General features: G+C 44.3%; 5 protein-coding genes across 16 annotated transcripts; 2 read left to right on the top strand and 3 right to left on the bottom strand.

The window, feature by feature from the left end:
* The first annotated feature begins 403 nt into the window (after positions 1–403).
* LOC100843036 lies at positions 404–6853 on the top strand. Of its 3 annotated transcripts, XM_014898173.2 has the most exons (13): positions 405–662; positions 807–897; positions 1004–1068; positions 1146–1220; positions 1837–1917; positions 2007–2162; positions 2257–2352; positions 2452–3953; positions 4086–4300; positions 4381–4505; positions 4597–4635; positions 4849–4914; positions 5050–6853. In XM_014898173.2, the coding sequence occupies exons 1-13, from the start codon at positions 519–521 to the stop codon at positions 6388–6390; spliced, it is 3996 nt and encodes a 1331-aa protein (XP_014753659.1). In that variant the 5' UTR covers positions 405–518; the 3' UTR covers positions 6391–6853. The 3 variants fall into 3 exon arrangements, with proteins under 3 accessions (XP_014753658.1, XP_014753659.1, XP_014753660.1); XM_014898172.2 differs by having other exon boundaries at positions 404–662; positions 2452–4300; XM_014898174.2 differs by lacking the exon at positions 405–662 and having other exon boundaries at positions 805–897; positions 2007–2037; positions 2452–4300.
* A 791-nt stretch (positions 6854–7644) lies between these two features.
* Positions 7645–15043, top strand: LOC100825815 (rust resistance kinase Lr10). Of its 6 annotated transcripts, XM_014898708.2 has the most exons (5): positions 7645–7888; positions 12660–12757; positions 12871–13335; positions 13426–13568; positions 13633–15043. In XM_014898708.2, exons 2-5 carry the CDS (start codon positions 12675–12677, stop codon positions 14730–14732), a joined length of 1791 nt encoding a protein of 596 aa, XP_014754194.1. In that variant the 5' UTR covers positions 7645–7888; positions 12660–12674; the 3' UTR covers positions 14733–15043. The 6 variants fall into 6 exon arrangements, with proteins under 6 accessions (XP_014754194.1, XP_024314937.1, XP_014754193.1 ...); XM_024459169.1 differs by lacking the exon at positions 12871–13335; XM_014898707.2 differs by lacking the exon at positions 7645–7888 and having other exon boundaries at positions 12208–12757; positions 13633–15036.
* LOC100827372 (rust resistance kinase Lr10) lies at positions 8081–12121 on the bottom strand. 5 transcript variants are annotated; one of them, XM_014898703.2, is made up of 4 exons: positions 11327–12121; positions 10908–11024; positions 9536–9562; positions 8081–9392 (listed from the first exon to the last, which is right to left on the bottom strand). In XM_014898703.2, the coding sequence occupies exons 1-4, from the start codon at positions 12084–12086 to the stop codon at positions 8317–8319; spliced, it is 1980 nt and encodes a 659-aa protein (XP_014754189.1). In that variant the 5' UTR covers positions 12087–12121; the 3' UTR covers positions 8081–8316. The 5 variants fall into 5 exon arrangements, with proteins under 5 accessions (XP_014754189.1, XP_014754190.1, XP_003567573.1 ...); XM_014898704.2 differs by having other exon boundaries at positions 8081–9377; XM_003567525.4 differs by lacking the exon at positions 10908–11024.
* Positions 15044–15899: 856 nt separating the features above from the next.
* LOC104582472 lies at positions 15900–18611 on the bottom strand. The gene is made up of 3 exons (XM_014898712.2): positions 17864–18611; positions 16873–16960; positions 15900–16231 (listed from the first exon to the last, which is right to left on the bottom strand). Exons 1-2 carry the CDS (start codon positions 18573–18575, stop codon positions 16902–16904), a joined length of 771 nt encoding a protein of 256 aa, XP_014754198.1. The 5' UTR covers positions 18576–18611; the 3' UTR covers positions 15900–16231; positions 16873–16901.
* Positions 18612–18716: 105 nt separating this feature from the next.
* On the bottom strand, positions 18717–19720 carry LOC104582471 (E3 ubiquitin-protein ligase RNF13). The gene has a single exon (XM_010232077.3). The coding sequence runs from the start codon at positions 19559–19561 to the stop codon at positions 19040–19042; it is 522 nt and encodes a 173-aa protein (XP_010230379.1). The 5' UTR covers positions 19562–19720; the 3' UTR covers positions 18717–19039.
* Positions 19721–20172: the final 452 nt, after the last annotated feature.

The following is a 20172-nucleotide window of genomic DNA, read 5'->3' as shown; positions in this document are numbered from 1 at the left end:
AGAGATATTGCGAAGCCAAGTTGGAACGATCGTTACATTTCACTTGCGAGTTTATATTCCCCGTCTCTGGCCGAAGAGAAAACATCTCCCTATCTCCCGAACAAGCTAAAAACATTTCACCTGGAATATGTGAGACGGAGGGAGTACGTTGTTTTCATCTCTTTTCGAGAAACGTGAATCTCATGCTTAAATCGGACGGTTGATTGTTGACCTAAAGCTCTCTTCTAACCGGTGAAAAAATCTTTCAAAAATCCACCAAATTCGATTTTCAAATATTTTAACCCAAAGTCTTTAAATATGTTGCTGCGAGTCCCCCGTAAAACGCACCCGCTTACACTGACAGTGGGGCCGGCCAGGCCCGTCTCCCTCTTCCATCCGCGCGCGATCTCTCACTCTCTCTCTCTCCCAAGTCCCAAGTCCCAACCAAAACCCCAACCATTTGCACCGCCGAACAAAACCCTACCCACCTCTCTCCGCCCCCGGCGACCCGCAAGCCACCACCGCCGCGCGCGCGCGCCATGGTGGTCTCCTTCAAGCTCTCCCGCCGCGGCCGACGCTTCTACCCGCCGCCTCCGTCCTCCACCTCACCCGCCGCCGCCGCCGACGACGACCCGCCTCCTCCCGTCGGACCGCCCTTGCCGCCTCCGCCTCCGCCGCGTGATGTGAGCACCCTCGCCTCGCCCTCCCTCCCTCCTCCCCGTCCCCGCTTACAATAATCGCCCTCCCGATCGTCGTATTTCCTCTTAAAACCAGTACTCATGCTCGTCGTGATAGCAAAGCGTTTACGGACGTCTGAAATCGTGTAGGCCGCTGCGGCGGGGCCGGGGCTTGGTGGCGGCAGCAGCGCCGACCGGTGGGTCCTGCAGGACGGGAATGGGACCGATTCTGTTGATTTAGGTGAGGATCGTCCAAATCCCGTGATGATGTCCGTTAATTTGTTATTCCCGTGGTCAAATGTCACTGAAGCAAAATAATTATGTGTGGCCAAATAACGTTGCTGCAGACCTCGAGCCGTCCTTTGCGCTGAATCTGTTCCCGGATGGATACTCAATTGGCGAGCTTGATAAGGTGTGTGCCCAAGGATCGCAGCTATATATTGTTGTTACTTGTTGGTCATAAGAGAATCCGTTGATGTTTTGGTGCAGGGCATGTTTTTGTTTCTGATTGGCGATGATCCAGAGAAGAAGCCGTACAATAAGGCAGCTAAAGCTTTGCTTTCTGTAAGTATGGTGCTTGTTTTATGTTTTTCCAAAGTGCCATTGGGGTTGTGGGTGTGGGCATTAATGATAAAGTTGGCTTTTAAGTTACATAGTTAATACCACAAGAAGGTAAAAGCAGTAAGTATTTACACTGCAGAGTGGGAGTGGGTTCTACACTTTGTAGTTCATTCCCGCACAACATATTTATGGGCGTGCGGCGGGCGAACACCACAGACCACGGCAGGCATTCTAACTGTCACAATTTCTTGTCCCTATGATTCTCTTTTGTTGATGATATCAGATGAAAGAATTATTGTGCATACATTTCATAGAGCCACTGTGAATTTTCTTTCTGTGTTGATATATTCTTTCTGTGGGGGAACCAAAGAGCTTTGGTTGCAATGTTATTCTCAGAACATTTTTATTTGGAGAATCATTAACAAGTTGTGTTGTCACGATGGATCTTTCTGTGGGGGGGACCAAATAACCTTAGTTGCGATTTTGTTTCTCAGAAAGGATCATCTTTATTTGGAGAATCCTTAACAAGTTATGTTGTCCTGATGGCTTGCTGATTCCTGTTACAATTTCTTCTAGTGTATGTGTGGATTTTAATACTTTTGTGAATGTTTTCTTACAGGATATCGAGTACGGCTGCTTGCCTCATGATATCTTGCATGGTATATCCTGCAAATTCCGAAATGGAACCGTTCTTTGCGAGGTTAGCTAAAGTTGCAGTCTAATGTTGCAACTTTATTGTCTGCATTATCTCTGCTTAGATGTGGTTTCTGTACATTGTACTGTACCTAGGTGCGGGACTACCGGACCTTTTTGTCTAAAGGTGATGATTCTTCAGAATACGACTTCCCCAAAATGAACAGAGTTGCTCTCAAATTGGGCACTGAATGTGCTATCAAAGATCTGTCTTTGATTGCAGATTCTTCCTGGACTTATCATGACCAGTTGGTCAGCATTTCTGTAAACCTGGAAACGCAAAGTTTAAATGTCATCCACTAGTTTGTTCATCCCACCTGATTTGTTTTGCCTTTGCATATTTCAGATTGCCGAGTCGACCATCATCAATGCCTTGCAACCCAGGCTTAATTTGGATCCTACACCATGCATTGAAAAGCTTTACAACTCAGCTGTTAAGAAGGTACCCCCGTTTCTGGTTCCTGGATCCCACTTCTTTTTTGTTTAGTTTTAGGGAGTACTGTAATTTATCTTGCGCTCTTTTCAAACTGTATGCAAATAGATTGATTTAGGTCTAAATAAAGGAAGGCAGCAAACCAGAGCAACCTCTCTTCTCAATACGTCTATCAATCATCCTGAAAAATGCAAGCGCAAGGAATGGGATGCTTGTGATGGTGCAGCATTATGCATTGATAATTCAGATATAGAAATCTTGCCAATTGGAATATACAGCTCACCGGTGAACTGTCCGTCCTCTCCTCAAGTTAACAATGCAAAATCAACCGTAATGTCTGATCCTGAAAATACTGCTCAACGCTCTTCAACCGTTATGAACAGTCCTGCCCTATGTGGTAGAATACAAGGCGCATCAAGTAGTACTGCTCGTGGTAATTTTCTTCAGAGTCATGAACATAGAGTGGAGGTAGCAGCTGTACAGGTTGATCATAGAAATGAACAATCACTAAGGGAGACAGTTCTATCACAAAAGAGAAAGGAGTCCTCGAGTCTTCCATGCGAAAGGAAGACTTCAAACAAAAGCCCAAGGTTGAGTTCCCGAAGTTCCAGTGGCCATTTTGAAAAGTCAATTGGGACTTTAAATAAAGAAGGGCTTAAGCTGGGATCTCCAAAAGAACTGCCGGTTGAGGTCAAGGTAGGTCATATAATAGGCAACAAGGACATGATAGTACATCCACAGAAGCCCTTCTCAGTGATCTCAACCAGTCATCCACTTGCTTCCTTGGACAAAAAAAATCCATGTTTAGAAAAATCCTCTGAAAAGCAGGGATCTCAAGAAGAACTGCCAGTTGAGGTTAAGGTACATCAGATAATGGGCGAAAAGGATATGGCAGGGTATGAACAGAAGCCCATCTCAATGATCCCAACAAATCATCCACTTCCTTCCTTGAACAGAAATAATCCATGTTTAGAAAAAGCAACTGAAAAGGCTAAGCTGGGATCTCAACAAGAACTGCAAGCTGAGGTCAAGATAGATCAGAAAATAGGCAAAAAGGACATGGGAGGACAGAAAAATGAGCCCTTCTCAGTGCTACCAACCAATCGTCTGCGCCCTTCCTTGGACATAAATAGTCTGCGTGCAGAAAAAATCTCTGAAAAGGTTCACTCTTCGGCGTCGTCGCAGATAAGGATGAATGAAATACATCTGGTCTCAATTGTAGATCTGGAAAATCATGGTGTGGTGGAGCTCGGAGGTGGTGCAACAACTTCTGTAACCTCGTGCAGTGCAAGTTCTAGAAAGGCAGCTAGCGAACCTCACAAAGCTTCTAAAGAACCCCAACCTACTGGTTCAGAGCGAAAAGTCTCAGGAACTTGTACCATTTCTCTGAACGAGCAAACCGATTTCGAAGAGAAAAGGCAGAAAAAGGCTGATATTCAGGTCACGCGACCATGCAAGGATGGAAACTCAGTAGAGCCAGGTGTTACTGATGGTGCTAGCAGTCAGTTGGGTATTTCTCCAGATATTGAGTTGTGTATTGAACATCCTTTATGTACTATGGAACCTGATATTGAAAAAATTCTATCAGAGGTCATTGTGACCACCCAGAGGTGTTGCTTTGTACAACTTCTCTATCTGGAGTTTCCATTTCAAGTTGGGCCTTTTTTCTTAAAATTGATGCGACAAATACAGAAGCTCTTTCAAAGCATGTTTACTTGCCTTGTTCATTATTCTTTATGTAGGCATGGACTAAATGGAAATGCTGCTAAAATTGATGACATGGAAAAAATGAGGCAGTTATCTTCCTGCTCACCATCCCATCTCTTTCGGTATGGAAGTGCTCAGGGAAGTTCAGATGCGCGGGAAGAGATCACTTCATGCTATCGGACTGGGAGACCTAAAAGTATTCGGAATGTTAGAAGATTTGTTTTTCATCGCGTACAGTATTTCTGTAAAGGTAGGTTCATTTCTGCTTGTGCACACACAATTTTATTTTGATACTAGTTCTATTCTTCTCCTAAAGCATCACGCTTACAGGTATAGTTGATGAATCTCACTACATACTTTGCCTTCTTGAGTCTGAATCACTGGATGATCATCAAATAACTGTTGAAACGATATTTGGGCATGAGCATATTCACATTGCTACTCTTCCCACTTATGTGAGTACTATTTAATTCATCGTTAGTACTATGCAAGAATATTAGTACAATACCTCTTGATTTCTATCTCCTCCCATTATATGCTTTGCAGGATCAGGCAAACAAGTTCGTGGATCAGTTCATTCTTCTGGTAAGTAAGCATTTTGATAATAAAGAAAGTAAACCTTTCTGTATGCTACCACTTTGGCAGTGACAGACTGTTAACATGTTTAGATTTTTTTTATTCCTTGTGCGTATTAAACCATTGCTGCTTTGTATGAATTTAAATGTGTAGGAACTGATGTTTTTTGTACACCGAAAAGAATTTCCAACTCTTTTTCTGAGTTTTGGATTATCTGTGCAGATGAAACGGGATGGCTACACACTATGCAATGCTCCGGTCTGTATTGGATTCTCTGACCTCAGACAGGTAACACCAGGACTACTTTTAACTCTGGGAACTTCAGTAGCCTTTTCTGTTCACATATTAAGCAATCTGAGGTATTTTTGATATTGGCACCTTTTCTTTTTGCATCGCTTGCTCAAATGGATCATCTTTTTTCAGCAATCTGAAGATAACTCTCACCTCAGCTATCTGTCTGGAGAATATCCACAATACCAAGGATTCTCGCCTTGTGTTGCCAAAAGCGTTGTGATTAATGAAAGCAAGGATACAGGTTTTACCTTCCAGAAGAGGCCGCCAGATGAACATGCAAATCATCTGCAGCAAGGTAATCAGCAGTGGGGGCTTCCAGGTGCACACGCAAATGTTCTGCAGCAAGGACTTCAACAGTGGGGACTGCCAGATGTACACGCAAATGTTGTGCAGCAAGGGAGTCAGCAGTGGGGACTGCCGGATGTGCATCCAAATGCTCCACAGCAAGGGAGTCAGCAGTGGGGACTGCAAGATGTGCATCCAAATGCTCCACAGCAAGGTAGTCAGCAGTGGGGACCGCCAGATGTGCGTCCAAATGCTCCACCGCAAGGGAGTCAGCAGCGGGGACCGCCAGATGTGTGTCCAAATGCTCCACAGCAAGGGACTCAGCAATGGGGACTGCCAGATGTGCATCCAAATGTTCCGTGTCAAGGGAGTCAGCAGTCGTGGCTGCCAGATGTGCATGCAAATGTCATGCACCAAGGGAGTCAGCAGTGGCGCTGGCTGGCAAATGTATATGCAAATGTTATGCACCAAGGGAGTAGTCAGCAGTGGGGGCAGCCAAATGTACATGCAAATGTTATGCACCAAGGTATTAGTCATCAATGGGGGCTGCCAGGTGTGCATGCAAATGTTGTGCACCAAGGCAATCAGCAGTGGAGCCTGCCAGATATGCATGCAAATGCTCTGCACCAAGGGCAAGGGTGTAGTCAGCAGTGGGCACCGCCAGTGCAATCCCAAACCTTGGCTAGAGCCAACGCATTCCAGCACTTGAATCCCAGCCATCCAGTTGAGCAGCAATGCAACAGCAGAGTCCTCCAAGATCAGAGGTTATCATTTGCAACTGGAGCCTACTCAATGGGCCAGGGCCAGCATCTACATGTTCAGCCATCTCAGGAAGTCGGCATGGGCATGGACCAGCACTTCCAACGCAGACATCTCATACCAGGGTTTTGCGAGAGATATGCTACAAGCACGGGCAACTACGGCCAGTGGCACCAGGCTCCTCCTCAGCTCGATGGCAGGATGCAGCAATGGGCTCTCCAGGATTTTGGCAGGCTGATCAGTAGCTTACCTCCAATGCATGCTGGGAGGAGCATGATGTCGTCGGCGCCGCAGCAGCATCCGGCTGGAGGTCCTCAGATGAGCTTGTCGGCCACCGGTTCCGGTTATGGCAGCCTCACAAGCACACAATTCCATCATTCCTTGGCACCTCCCGGTTACCAGCACCCATCGCATGGGATATGCTGAAGAGTAATGGCCAAGTGTGGTTTCCTTGGTGCTCTTCTGGTGGAGGTTGCTTACCAAAACAATGGAGGCAGCAGTATTTAGAGCACCTTTTTTTGAGATGGCAGTATTTAGTACTTGCCAGCATATATATAGATAGTGCAGATACATTTTGGAGCCAAGTTCCTTCTTTTCGTTCGTGCTTCGTTCTCTGATGGATGGATATGTGGTGGCCCGTCTGACCTTTGGTGACTGTAGTAATGACTCCTGGAAACTTGGTTTAAAGTAAAAGAAACGAAATGCATGTACTGATGTACCGTCAGAAACTGATGAAAGACTCTCTCTCGGTTACCTGTATTTTCTGTTTGTTCTGAGTGAATTGTCCCCGTTGTTGGAAATCATGTTTTAGAGACACCTTGGTGTTTCGTGCAGAAACCATCTTGTTGTTTTTGAAAATTCATAGTCAAAAGCTGCCCAATTCAAGTTTTGGATTTTATCTATTTTTAGTTCAGAGCCCCCCATTTTAAATTCTGGATTCACCCCTATTCTGGATTTCCCAAAATTTCTTGTTTAGAAGGTCAACATTAATTCTTGAAATTCTCCAAAGGTGGGAGCTCGTTCTATACTATTTAAACAATAAGCACCCAAAAATTTACATTGATCGGGTCAAAAAGAAAAAATTACATCGAGGACCTAGGCGGCGGCGTCGGTCCTTGTATGGCACAGGTGGGTTTCACGAAATTTTGAGTGATTTCTGCGGATTCTAATTCAAAAATGAACTAGAAGGCTCCAATGAACTGGAATTTTGAACTAGCAAAATTGGATTTGCCTAAACATCATTCGGCGCTAGCGCAGTGCATTCGCTGCATTGTGTCCAAATGGCTCAGAATCTTCCCCAATCCCCAATCTACAGTACCTCCGGCGCCGGCCGTGGAAACTGCCGCACTCTCCTGTTTCCCGCTTCCTCCTGGCTCCCGCCGCCGTGGAATCGGGAGTAGCTCACCACTTTTTTGCAGAGATCGGCCCGTTTGCACGACCTTTCCCGTTCCCGGGCGACCGGCGAATCCCTTTCTCCGGCGAGGCTGCGCTTCCGCCGCGGCCGCCAGCCCTGCGCCACCATGCTCGTCGTCGCCGTATAGTTCCTCCGGCGAGCGGCGGCCCGTGTTGGTGAATTCGACGGCCCGGGGGCCCTCCTCCATGTTCTTACGCGTCCGTGGCCCATCCTTATATTGGCCCATTTAAATTTTAGCCCGACCCGTCTCACTAACCCAACTTGCTCTCAAAAAAAAAAATTCTCACTAAGCCGAACTCTGATACCACTGCCCCCCGGCCGCCGGCCGGCGAACGAGCGCCTGCCGGCGGCCATCGCACTTGCCCGGATCCCGTTCGCATTCGCCGCCGGCTAAGCAAGGCCGTCGTCTTCCCTGATACCCCCTCTCCCTCGTGTCTCACCGGAACGCCCATCCTCTGATCTGCTGGCTAGGGCCTACGTCCTCCTGTCCCGTCGAAGCTATCTGCCATGGTAATCCCTTTGCTTTCCCTTTGTTTTTAGAACTGGCTGTAGTTTGTTTCTAGTACTGCATTGGGAATTGAGACAACCAATATTGCTTCAAACCCAGCCCTATTTGTCTATTCATGTGGGTGATTGCGGGAATGACTACGCAAAAGCGAAAATTATGTGGGGAAAAAGGGGATAAATCACAGAACGATGATGTGATTGGGTATTTCCAGGAGCTCTCGTTATTTGACTATTACATTAAGAATAAAATGTAGTGGCTTATGTTTCCGGTTGACATTATTATATTACAACATGATGATGGCTTATAAGCTAACAGGCCAGACATACTAGTTCAGTACATAATCGAACAGTCAGCATGCTAGTGCAAGGCATTACAATGCAACATGCTGATTAAATTTGGTTCTCAAACCTGTGATATGTTCTTCATGTTTTTATGGCACTGGAGGACGACTTTCAGACGAGACAAAGGGCTTAGGGGGAATCTGCAGGTTCTGCAACCTCCCTGTTAACATGTTGACCACCTTTGTCATCGACGGCCGATTCTTTGGGTTCCATTGGATACACCACAGTGCCACGATAGTCAGCTGCCTCATCTTTTCTTTCTCTTCTTGTGTCATTTCCAAAGCAAGCTCCCATTCCTGCCCACTGATTACTTTCTCGTAAATCCACTCTGGGAGGTATACCTCGTTCTGGCTCTCAACATTTGGGTCGGAGTTCCTCCTTCCGCTCACCATTTCTAGCACCAGCATGCCAAAACTGTACACATCTGACTTGTAGGATACACCCCCAAAGTTCCGAGAATATAACTCCGGTGCAATGTAGCCCATTGTGCCTCTTGCTGCAGTTAAGGTAACAATGCTCTGATCCCTTGCACACAGCTTTGCAAGGCCAAAGTCGGAGATCTTCGGATTGAAGTTGTAGTCCAGCAAGATGTTGTGTGGTTTGATGTCGAAGTGGAGGATGCGCTGGTTGCACCCTTGATGTAGGTATTCCATTCCTCTGGCAATGCCTAAAGCAATATCTAGCATTTTATTGGGTTGTAGGAGTTGCCTCGAAATATTAGAAACATGTGAGAATATGTATTTCTCCAGTGAATCGTTGGGCATGAATTCATAAATAAGAGCCCGTCTCGTTCCTTCAGAGCAAAATCCTAGGAGACGAACAATGTTTGCATGGTGGATTAGACCGATAGTCGCGACTTCATTGATGAATTCTTCTCCCTGTCCTGTAGAGTTCTCTAGCATCTTGACTGCCACCGGCACTCCATTTGGTAGCTCGCCTTTGTACACACTTCTGAATCCACCCTGGCCTAGTTTATCCTTGAAGCGTCTTGTTATCTTCTTAGTTTCAGGGAAAGTGTACCTTGTGGGTTTCGAGGTGCCATATGCCTTGAGAAACATTTCAACCTTCATATTTATCTCTTCATTGTACCTTGACTTCAAGGAAAGGTAGAGCACGGTGGCCACCATCAGCAAAAGAACCACAAAGGCTGCTGCAGATGATGATGCTGATTAAAAAGAAAGGAAATTAACGATGTGCATTCAGATAAGGGATATCAATGACTTTTATTGCAATGAGAGAACATAACAGTTAGGGTGGTATGCGATAAGAATTTTATTTAGAATGTAAAAAGAAGAGTTGCAGCATTACCTGCAATTCGGATGATGTATTTCATATCTGCATTTAGGAAAAAGAGAATTACTTTTCCCATGATTTAATCTAGAAAAATATATATAGGAAAGCTACTTCTAGATTTTTTATTTAGGAACCACTAATTCCTGATTGTTATATGAGTTATCCATGTGGGTATAGGATGGGTATATGTATGTGATAGCTTCCTGTTGATCTCATGTATACTGGGCCTTAGACATAAGGTGTTATATTGAATGATACTTTCTTAATGCAACCACTGTATCACTTTCTCTTTTATTTTACTTGTCATGCAGAACTTGCGACAAAAAACTGCTACAAATGTTGGAACAAATACAAGCATCCGCTTATTGCTTAGTAGCCGATATTCTTTGTCTGGTACTCTAGTTGAATATTGGAAATTTGAAATTTCAAACATGATTCAGTTTAGTGTAAGTTTGTTTAAAATATTGTTCATTATTGGAATGCATAATCAGAATATATTGGTACATACTTTGTAGGGGACGACTTAATTCTGCTCGTAAAATAGCCCTGTCACTGTCAATATATAATGGCAACAACATATAGGTGACTTGTGGGGGTATGGTACATACATACCAATGACAATGTTATAGTTTTCCACAAACACCAACACACATTTATAAGTCTGTATATATGTATAAAAGAATCATATAGTTAAAGGCGGCGTATCCGGTGAAAACTCCGTGAAAATCATCGTAAGAAGTTCAAAAAAATCTCAATTTTTTTGCATATGTTAAAGAAGTGATGTTTTATAGATGTGTAAAATTTCAAGTAAAAACTCAATTTTGTTTAGCGGCAGGGGAAAAAAAAATTCAGCAAGAATAGTGGTACTTCACTGTTTGACACTATTCATTTATATATTTCTCCTTTTTACTTCTTTCAAATGCAAATTGAGTTTCTACTTGAAATTTTGCAGGATTATAGAACATCATACCTCCAACATACTGTATTTTTGTAGAATGTTTTTGAAACTTCTAAATATGGTTTCTGTGGAGTTTGCACAGTTTATACCGGAAGTGTGGTATACTTGTTGATTGGCTTCATATGCTTACAAGTTACACTACTCCAAAATTGAACGCAGCAAGAATGGTGAAATCCAATTTGCTAAGCTAGACCTAAAACAAAGAGCTTATGTTCAAACGAAGCTTGGTCTTTAGATCTAAAACTATTCGGAAAAATGACAATTAAGGTTTGTGTATTACCTTTTTTTTAGTGAGAATTTTGCAAAAGGAAAAGTCTAAATTCTGTCCTTCCAAGTTCTATTAGCAGGGTTTAGATATCACCCCTCAACTCTAAAAACTGATAAAGAAAAATAAATCTAAATTATTATTTTTTCTATTAAAAACATTACTTTCTGTTTTTTTCCTACAGCTATCTGTTTTGAAGCTTATTTGTTGGATATGCAGATCGGTTGCACATATGTGAAAATCCAAGGCCACACCATCCAAAACCGCCACCTTGGAATAGGCTGAAAAAAAAAGCGGATTTGAGATTTAAGGGTCAAACTTATCTGGTTTCAAAGTTCTACTCTGTCAATTGTTAAGGGACTGGAAACCTCCATGAATGTGAACCTACATACTCTATGTGATTACACGAGCTAGCCTTGAGTTGACATTTGCATGGTAGTTTTGCTTCTTCATTTACTGTAGGTGAAAATCTCATGGAAATATGCAAACCAATAGATAGACGGCTGAAAATCTAGAATGTCATTGGAGAATAAATGACACTTCATAATGATACGGAATTTCAGCCAGGGAAAGAAACGGGTACCATGTTTCTGGCAGAATGCTTGATGCCTTTGTGAGCTGAATCCACAGTGTTGACCTTTATATTCACACTGTTGGCAAGCATCGGTAATGTTATTGAGCTGCCAAGTGAATGTTGTTTCTCCGAAATTAAGGACCCTATTTGCCTTTTCCCTGAAGTCGGATCGGTAGTTGTTCAGGCTTTTTTTATCATAATTGAAGGGTATGGGGATGCCTTTAGAGACGGCCATGCAGTCTCGTGGAAGATCAGATATGTATGCATCGGCTGAGGCCAAATACCAGAATTGGCTTGCGTTGTTACTGAGACAAGAAGCTGGGCCAGCTATACTATATGGATCTGCTGGTATGAAATCTCTTGAACAACGTACCAGGGTCGTAAGTTGTGATGATTGAGGTTGTTTGTAGACATCAGTTGCCAAATTTGTTGAGACGAGCTTCTGAAGTGGGCACTGCACTGATGGTTCCACAAGCGGAATGATGTTTATGATACGGTGCCTGTAATAGATCGTGGTAACTTTGCAGGAGCCAAGCACATGGTGATCCAGGATTGTGTCATCCCCCGAGCATCTTAACTGCATTTCAGGTTCCCCACATGACGGTGGGTGAATCGAAAGCCGGAATGGGAAACGGATCTCAGGTCCATCTCTGTGGCACCGGTGAGGTGAACAGGTTCTTAAGAAATCTTCTTCTGAGGCAGTCTTCAAATAGGATTCATAGGTGGGAAGAGATACCAGCAGCAGCCCAACAAAAAATTTAGAGTCCATGAAATGTGTTGGAGATGAAGATGGGAGAAGAGAAGGCAGGGAGTATAGAAAGTGGCCACTTATTTGCTTTAACCTCCTATGAGTATTGATGATGTGCATGTCATGATAGCTGTGTGTGCGGTTAGGAATTCCAGCTGCCACTGAAACTTCTGCCGTGTCATGTTGCTTGGAAACTTCTGTGGTCTTTGGAAATGAATGAATGCTGTCGCTGTTCAGAGTTCAGACTTCTTGCTATTTCACCACTCAGATGCCTTCCTTTTTATTTTATACTAGTCAGCTCTCAGACTATTCTTGCTATTTTATACGTCATCATCAGGTAGATGAGCCAGTAGCCGGTGTGTAATTACCCTACTTTGTCTTGGCAGAATTTGGTAGTCTCCTTTCCTAGTCAACGTCACAATCATGTAGATCCAGTTGGCATATAATCACCCTCGCTCCTTTGGACTTTCCTGTTAACTTTGGTTGCAGCCACTCCCTTATTTTGCCATCCATTCGTTTGTGCTTCTGTTAACCTGTCTGCCATGGCGACGCCCACTGCTCTCCGAGCCTTACCTGTCGTGTCTGTGCTTGCAGTTCTTATAATAGTTCATGCTGAAGGGCGAGATCATCGGCGTGACTGTCCTTCTTTCTCATGTGGCCGTCTCGGAAACGTATCGTTCCCATTTCGTCAGGCAAGTGATCCACCTGACTGTGGTTATCAATCTTATGAGCTAGTTTGCAGTGATAGCATGGCTACAATTCTTATCGACGGTGCAACATACTATGTGTCTGGCATCAACTACAGTGATTCGACCTTCTGGGTTGTTGATGCCCACTTGGATTTATACAACAGTTGCCCTCTTCCACGGTGGAAGCGGAATCTACGTCCTGTTGCACCCATAATTCAAGGAGTTCCCAGCACCGTAGACGAGTTAGCTCCTGCAACATTTAATCAGGCTAACTTTGTTAAATGTTCTCAAGAAGTAAATGGCAACGGTATGTACATGCCTGTTGCTTGCCTGAGCACCAGCCGTTCTTTTGTTTATGTGTTAACTGGCCTAGGAATGGGATCTATGGAGAACCTCGAGCCTTGTTGCAGTTACTTGGCCATGACTCCATTAGGTGGCAACAAGACTTGGGGCACTGTACCACTAGAGAATGCAAGCTATGGAGATGTTGTAAAATTCATGACACATGGATTCAGCGTTCTATTTCCTTTCAGACGTCGTGGGTCGGAAAACTTCACGGAATGCGTGACGGTTAGGATGCCGTGAGTTTGGAACATAGTAGATACCTGTAACTCTGGTTCTGTTTTTGCAAATGCACACCTGATTTTCCTGTATTTTGCTTTTCTCTGCAGCACGTCCCTTGGAGATTGGATTGAGAGCATTATTCAGGTTGATCAATTGTTCTTGAGTTGCGCAATTGATGCAGTTCCACGTCCGTTTGCTATATGCCTGTATTTAATACAAGTGGCATCGCCTTATTTCAAGATCATTATTGGTACGTGAGAATTACATACTCCAGTATGGTTACCAGTGATCCCAAATAAACTTGTTTTGTGCAGCGCTATGCAGGTTTGTGTTGGTGCCCCTCACGATATTGATCTTCCTTGCCAACAAGTACTGGAAAACAAGGATCACAATCGATGCAGTTGAGAAGTTCCTCCGAATGCAACAAATGCTTGGCCCAATGAGGTATGGCTACACTGATATCATTGCAATCACAAGCCATTTTAGAGACAAGCTGGGCCAAGGAGGCTACGGCTCGGTGTTCAAGGGCGTGCTACTCCCTGGAGATGTTCATGTCGCGGTCAAGATGCTGGAGGGAAACTCCAACTGCAATGGAGAAGACTTCATCAGTGAGGTCTCCACCATCGGCAGGATCCACCACGTCAATGTGGTCCGTCTTGTCGGGTTCTGCTCAGAAGAAATGAGGAGAGCACTGGTCTACGAGTACATGCCTCGAGGTTCTCTTGACAAGTACATCTTCTCAGCCGAGAAGAGTTTCTCTTGGAGCAAGCTTAATGAGATTGCTCTGGGCATTGCTCGAGGGATCAACTACCTTCACCAGGGGTGTGATATGCAGATTCTGCATTTTGATATAAAGCCACACAACATACTCCTTGACAACAATTACGTCCCCAAAGTTGCTGATTTTGGTCTTGCCAAATTGTACCCAAGGGGCAACAGTTTTGTGCCATTGAGCGCCTTACGGGGGACTGTTGGGTACATAGCTCCTGAGATGATATCTCGGAGCTTTGGTGTCATATCGAGCAAGTCTGACGTTTATAGCTTCGGAATGTTATTGCTGGAGATGGCTGGTGGAAGAAGGAATGCTGATCCGAATACAGCAAACTCGAGTCAGGCATACTACCCAGCGTGGGTGTATGACAGGTTAACTGTGCAAGAAGTTGGCGAGATATCTGCTCCTGTTGCTGACATGCATGAGTTGGAGAGGAAACTATGCATTGTTGGGTTATGGTGCATCCAGATGAAGTCTCGTGACAGGCCGACGATGAGCGAGGTCATAGAGATGCTGGAAGCTGGCTTCGATGCCTTGCAAATGCCTTCCAGACCATTCTTCTGCGATGATCAGGTGGCCACTATCGCTGATTCTTACCATTTGTTCTCAGAACTGACCGAGGTCTCGGAGGGGGACGAGTAGCATATATGTGTGTGATTTAATAGTGTCTTATGTCTTCTGAATACCACCGACTCTTTTGAACTTTTATGTGGAAGCGTGCAATAGCTAGCAATGAAGGACGGGGAACTCCAATTCCTATATCCTTCCAAAATGTAATCATTTCCCTGGAAGACATATATTATTTCAACAGTATTATTAGGCGAGTAGCAGGTTGGTGTGGAAACATTGTTAGCATGAATGTAGTCGTTCAAAGTGTATTATGGTGCTTGACAAAAAAAATGCATGATCTAAGAAATACAGAGTACTCGGTCCGTCTGTAAGCTTTTGCTTCAGCTATTGCTGGTGTTCTTTTTTCTTCTTCTGGTACGCAGTAAATGTGGACTACCTTGTTCTTCTAACCAAAGCTTTTGTTTCTACTAAGAATGGGAAGAACTTTTGTAGTGGCAGTCCAGTCGAAAGACCACTCCCAGTCTGTCTTTTTAGATCTAGGGTGTACTCGCCACCCCACAAAAATTGCATCCACGCCAAACAGGGTACTGGTGGGTCTTAGACTGTGGACATGGATAACATCAGTCCCAGGATAATTTCTATTTCTCCTCTTTTGACCCCTTCTTTTCGGCTTCAGCTTGTCAAGGTTCGGTTTAATTTCTCCGATAGCTCCTGTCCTGTCCGGGAAAGTCCTGAGAATCTGCCTATCACGTTCTTTTCAGCTTTCGGAATTGAAGTTTACGGGTCCAATTTGAATAGGAAAAGTCTATCATGCTCCTAGACTTTTGCAGTCCATCTAACCGTTCTTTTGTGACCGTACACATCCAATGCAAATGCAAATAACCCCTGTCGTGTTCTTGTGGTTCTGATCTGAGGAGTGTGATTGATGCAGACTGCTTGATTGCCAGTAGCGACATCAGTCGCAGGCAGTGGTACAGGAAATTCTAGCAAAAAGAAAAGTCGCCGGTTAGTCTGTCGGAGAAGTCGACAGAAAGGACGGGACGGTTAGGCAGTGGTACAGGACAAGTCGCCGGTTAGTCTGTCAGGACGACAGCATCACCACAGCTTTTTAAACGTGGTTCTCTTCTCTGCAAATCCACTTATTACGCATCGCGTTGCGCCTTAAGGATGCAAACTGACCACGTTTGTGTCCCAATTCTCAGAAAAAGCCCAACCCAACTCTGAGGGCCACACGTGCCGTTTACAAGACCCAAATGAAACCATAGATTGTAGCTGCCTGAGGAACAGCAAAATACGGCAAATTATAAGTTTTGTCTCTGCAGCCCAACTGACGAAACATGGCACTGTTCAGACATTACGAGTTTGTTTATGCTTCAAGACAAATTAAACTTTGATATCTGCGAGCTACTAGTTGTTTTTCTCCATTGGCGCTTTCTTAACATAGATAAGCACCTGTTTTCTCAGTGAGGTTTCCTGACACCAAAGTTTCTCAGATAACATACAAACACTGCAGACAACATTGATGTGCGGCGACAAGCTCAATGACGATTCTGCAGCACCCTTTCCTTCACCTGAAGATAACAAAATCGTGCCAATCCATCAGTAACTAGATACAGGTACAGCAAAACCTAAATAGTATAGGACCTGTGCAGGAAGCATGGTTGAACACATTATATGAAAAAAAAAACACCAAATGCGTGGCTCTGTGCAAGCTGGCAATCAGATCAACAACACAAAGAAGATCACTGTAACAGAAACCATATTCTTGGCTATATTCTTGACAACGAAGTACCATCCTTGAAGCCTTTTGACACTGTAAATTACCAGGGTAAAAGAGTTGAATGCCATGACTGATGCTTGTACTAATAAAATGAACTACTAACATATTGCTTTCAACTTATCAATTCTGAAACAGCTAAACCAAAGTAGAACTCTAGGCATGGCCAGACAGGCACAAGCAGGTAATATCTACAGCAACACAACACCATACTCAACATCTCCATCATCCGGATATCATTTACGATCCAAAATGGGCAGCCATCTTGCCTTCGCATCACCACTATTATAATTGTTATCTGTTATTCACACATGACTCCCTATAGCCGAATGAACATTAGTTTGTGGGTACACGCTGCCTACTTGGCAGCCAGGTATTTCCGTACAAAAATCAAAAGTCCAAATCTCACAAGCTATATTCAGAAGATCTTCTTACCTGTTGAACTATTTCAGCGCATTAGCACATCAAACCAGACGATCATCTAACATTTCAGCTCCATCACATCCATCAGCAATGGCTATGCCTAGACACATAAGAACTCAGGCAATTAATGACAGTTCCGAGAAAAGAAAAATGGATAAGAGAAGGCAACAATGAGTCGACCCTCCAATCTTGAGCACTTGAACTGTTTGGCGTTCTAATCCAATAAATGAACTGACAAATGTATCTTGAGGAAAATACCCACTTCTATGAACTCATTTTGTACACTTCTATTAGCTCTTTTTTTTCCTACATATTTTATAATTCAGTTTTGAAAATAGAAAATAGGAGCAATTCAAAAACAAAATCATGTCTGCTGTAAAATGCAAATAACATTCCCGATAGAAGAATTTAGCAGATAATAAAAAAAACAGTACCTAGTTCTCATGTAAACTCATCCCTCGTCATGTCAAGTAGACAAAATAAGAAATGCATAAACTAATAAACTCTTGCAACAAAAGTAAGCTTGTGTATTTCAGGAGGTAAGACACAAGAAATTCAGTATATATTTTTGCACCACAAATGTATTAGTCACTTGCAGCAACCATCTTCAACAAATGACAAAAAACAATTTTTTCAGGAGGTATGTATTCAACGGAAGTTGTTATTATGGAGTTAAGATTAAGATCACCATTAAAACAGAGAAAAATACAAAAAAAGAATATAACTAGTTTTGTGGTTCCAAACATGCCAACTGTGTTACTCATTTGACATTTGATTCAGTATCTCTGAAGAGTGAAGAGAACTACATACTTGGATAACATAACACAAATACAACTATAAGTTCATATATCTACTAGCAAAGGGGCAACTGCTAACTAAGCTCAAGTTGTTCATGAATTAGTGAACACTGAACATGCGCAATAAAGGTATTCGAGCAGCGAGGTACAAAACATTACTTGATTGGGTTACTACAACAATATAAGTATTAAGGATGAGGGATCACCTGGTGCGTAGAAACTCGTGAAAGGATGATATTCAGTGGTATAATTGGTTTCATGAATTTTCCTGGATTGCATTGACTTAAGTTGAACCACATAAACATTGCCGTCAACGTATAAAAAAACTGCACCATTATCCTCATCGTACCCCAGTATATCTCTCTTTCTCATTGCTCCTTCAATCAGGGGAGGGATCCCGAGAATGGTGTCCATTTGAACAGTCTTCCACAACAACCATGTAGTATCACCATGACAATTGACCTTCCTCTGCCACAATTCAAATTTAGGGTAAGACAACATGGCGAGACCAACATCGCCATCCTCTGCCTGGATAATCTGATGCCTGCAGGAATCATTCAGACAAGGAGGCCCCTTGATCACAGCTAGGCTCTGCCTATCCAAATCAAACTCAACTATGTCGTCTGTGAACTTTTCCAAAAAAAGCAAATCCATGTCGCTCAAATCCTCAGACAACCAGTAAAGGACATTACCAACAAGGACCCCAGGTTTAAAAGCAAGATAAACCTCATATTCAACCACTGCTGGGATGAGATTGCCCCACTTGCCAGTCTCCGATGAGTAAACGCAAGCAATGGGTCGATTCTTGTCTCCTGGGGAGATCAAGACCACCTTATAAGGGCTCGAGCGGCAGCTGCCGTGCACGTGGCTATGGCCGGCGGCAGCGCAGAGCACCGCCCCTCGCTGCATCAGTTGCATAGATGAACCGGCAAATATTACTTGAGAAAAAAAACTTGCTTCTTATAGATGTTTTGTATAATTCAGTACCTCACTTTTGATAGTAGCAATAGATAAACAAAATCACATCTATGTAAATTTATTACTGAGCTAAGGTTTAACTGAAATCCACATGACAACCCCCTCACACGGTATAATAGAACAATGTGTTCAACCTCCAGAGATATATGCATAGAAAGCAAACAAAGGTAACTAACCAAACAAGAGTAAACCAGTACAGGCACAGCAGCAAGTAATTACTCCCTCAGTTTCATAATTCTTGTCGTTGTTTTCGCTCAAATTATTAAGGGATTCAAAATAGCTTTAGTTGTGGTCACTAATCCGGTGGACATGAACAGGGCAGGCTGCAATCACATTAATGAGTGGCTATCTGGCTCAGTAAATGGACATTCTTCAGTTGAGTTTCCAGCAAACTTGTTCAGAATTCAGATGTCGCCGCTTGTTTCTTCTGGTGGAAAGAGTTGCTCAGTAGATGGACATTCTTCAGTTGACTGGCTGACGTCTGGCTCGTCGTCGTCAAGGGACTTCGGGGGCATCGCGAGACGGCAGACTGGGCAGCGCCGGTTGACGAGGAGCCAGTCCCAGATGCAGCTCTGGTGGAAGGAGTGGGAGCAGGGCATCATCCTCAGCTTCTCCTTCTTCTTCACGCCGCCGCCGGCGGCGGAGAAGAAGAGCTCCTCGAGGCAGACGGCGCAGACATCCTGCTCCCTCGTCTCCCGCGCCTCCGGCATCGGCATGGCCTTCTTGGATGCCGGGTCGCGATGCGCGTCGACGCCATCCTCCTCCTCCCAGTACTGCTCCTCCCCATCCATGGCGGCGGCGGCCCGGGCTCGCGTCCGCTCCTCCTCGCATCGAAGTATGAAATCCCGGGACAACCGGTGACGAAGCCATAGCCACGGGGCATTGGGATCGAAGCCGTCGTAGTGCCAGCCGGCTGCTGGTTCCATTGCCGGATCTGCCCCCTTCTGCTGCTACTCAAAACCTAGGCGATCGAGAGCCCGAGAGGCAGGCAAAGCAATCTGGTGACGACTTGAAGACGAAGTACTCCGGCACGCGCGAACTAAACGGGCCGTGCCGGCCCACGACCCGCCTTGCGCCGTGCCTGCTGGGCCTCGGCCTCGAACCCGCGGCCAGCAAGGCACGGCCAGTTTAACTTCTTTTTTTAAGTGTGCATGAATGGCTGTGAGTTGTATGCAAAATACATACCACGAGCATCAGGCATTGCAAGTGCCAGAGGAACTAACGGCAAGAGCAACCCGATGCTGTTTGTTGGAATCTCTCCTTACGAATGTATCTTTGCAGCCCAATTGAAGAAACATGACACTGTTCAGACGAAATGTGTTAACGCTTGAGATAAAAAGATGGCAGAATTTTTTTGGCTTCTGAGAGAGAGGTAATAGTTATTTCCCGGTGTCCTCTAGTAATTGGTGCTTTTTAACAGAGCAGATCCAGTCTAAAACTCTCCTGGCTGAAGACAATAGCTGACAGGCGGATAAAAGCAAGATAAACCGAAATCCGGCTTCAATTGTTACTAGGGGAAGCTCAAATTCCCTGGTCC

Source organism: Brachypodium distachyon, chromosome 2 (genome assembly GCF_000005505.3).
Source record: "Brachypodium distachyon strain Bd21 chromosome 2, Brachypodium_distachyon_v3.0, whole genome shotgun sequence".
NCBI lineage: Eukaryota > Viridiplantae > Streptophyta > Magnoliopsida > Poales > Poaceae > Brachypodium > Brachypodium distachyon.
Note: the sequence above shows the minus strand (reverse complement) of the source record. Positions and strands in the feature narration are given on the sequence as shown.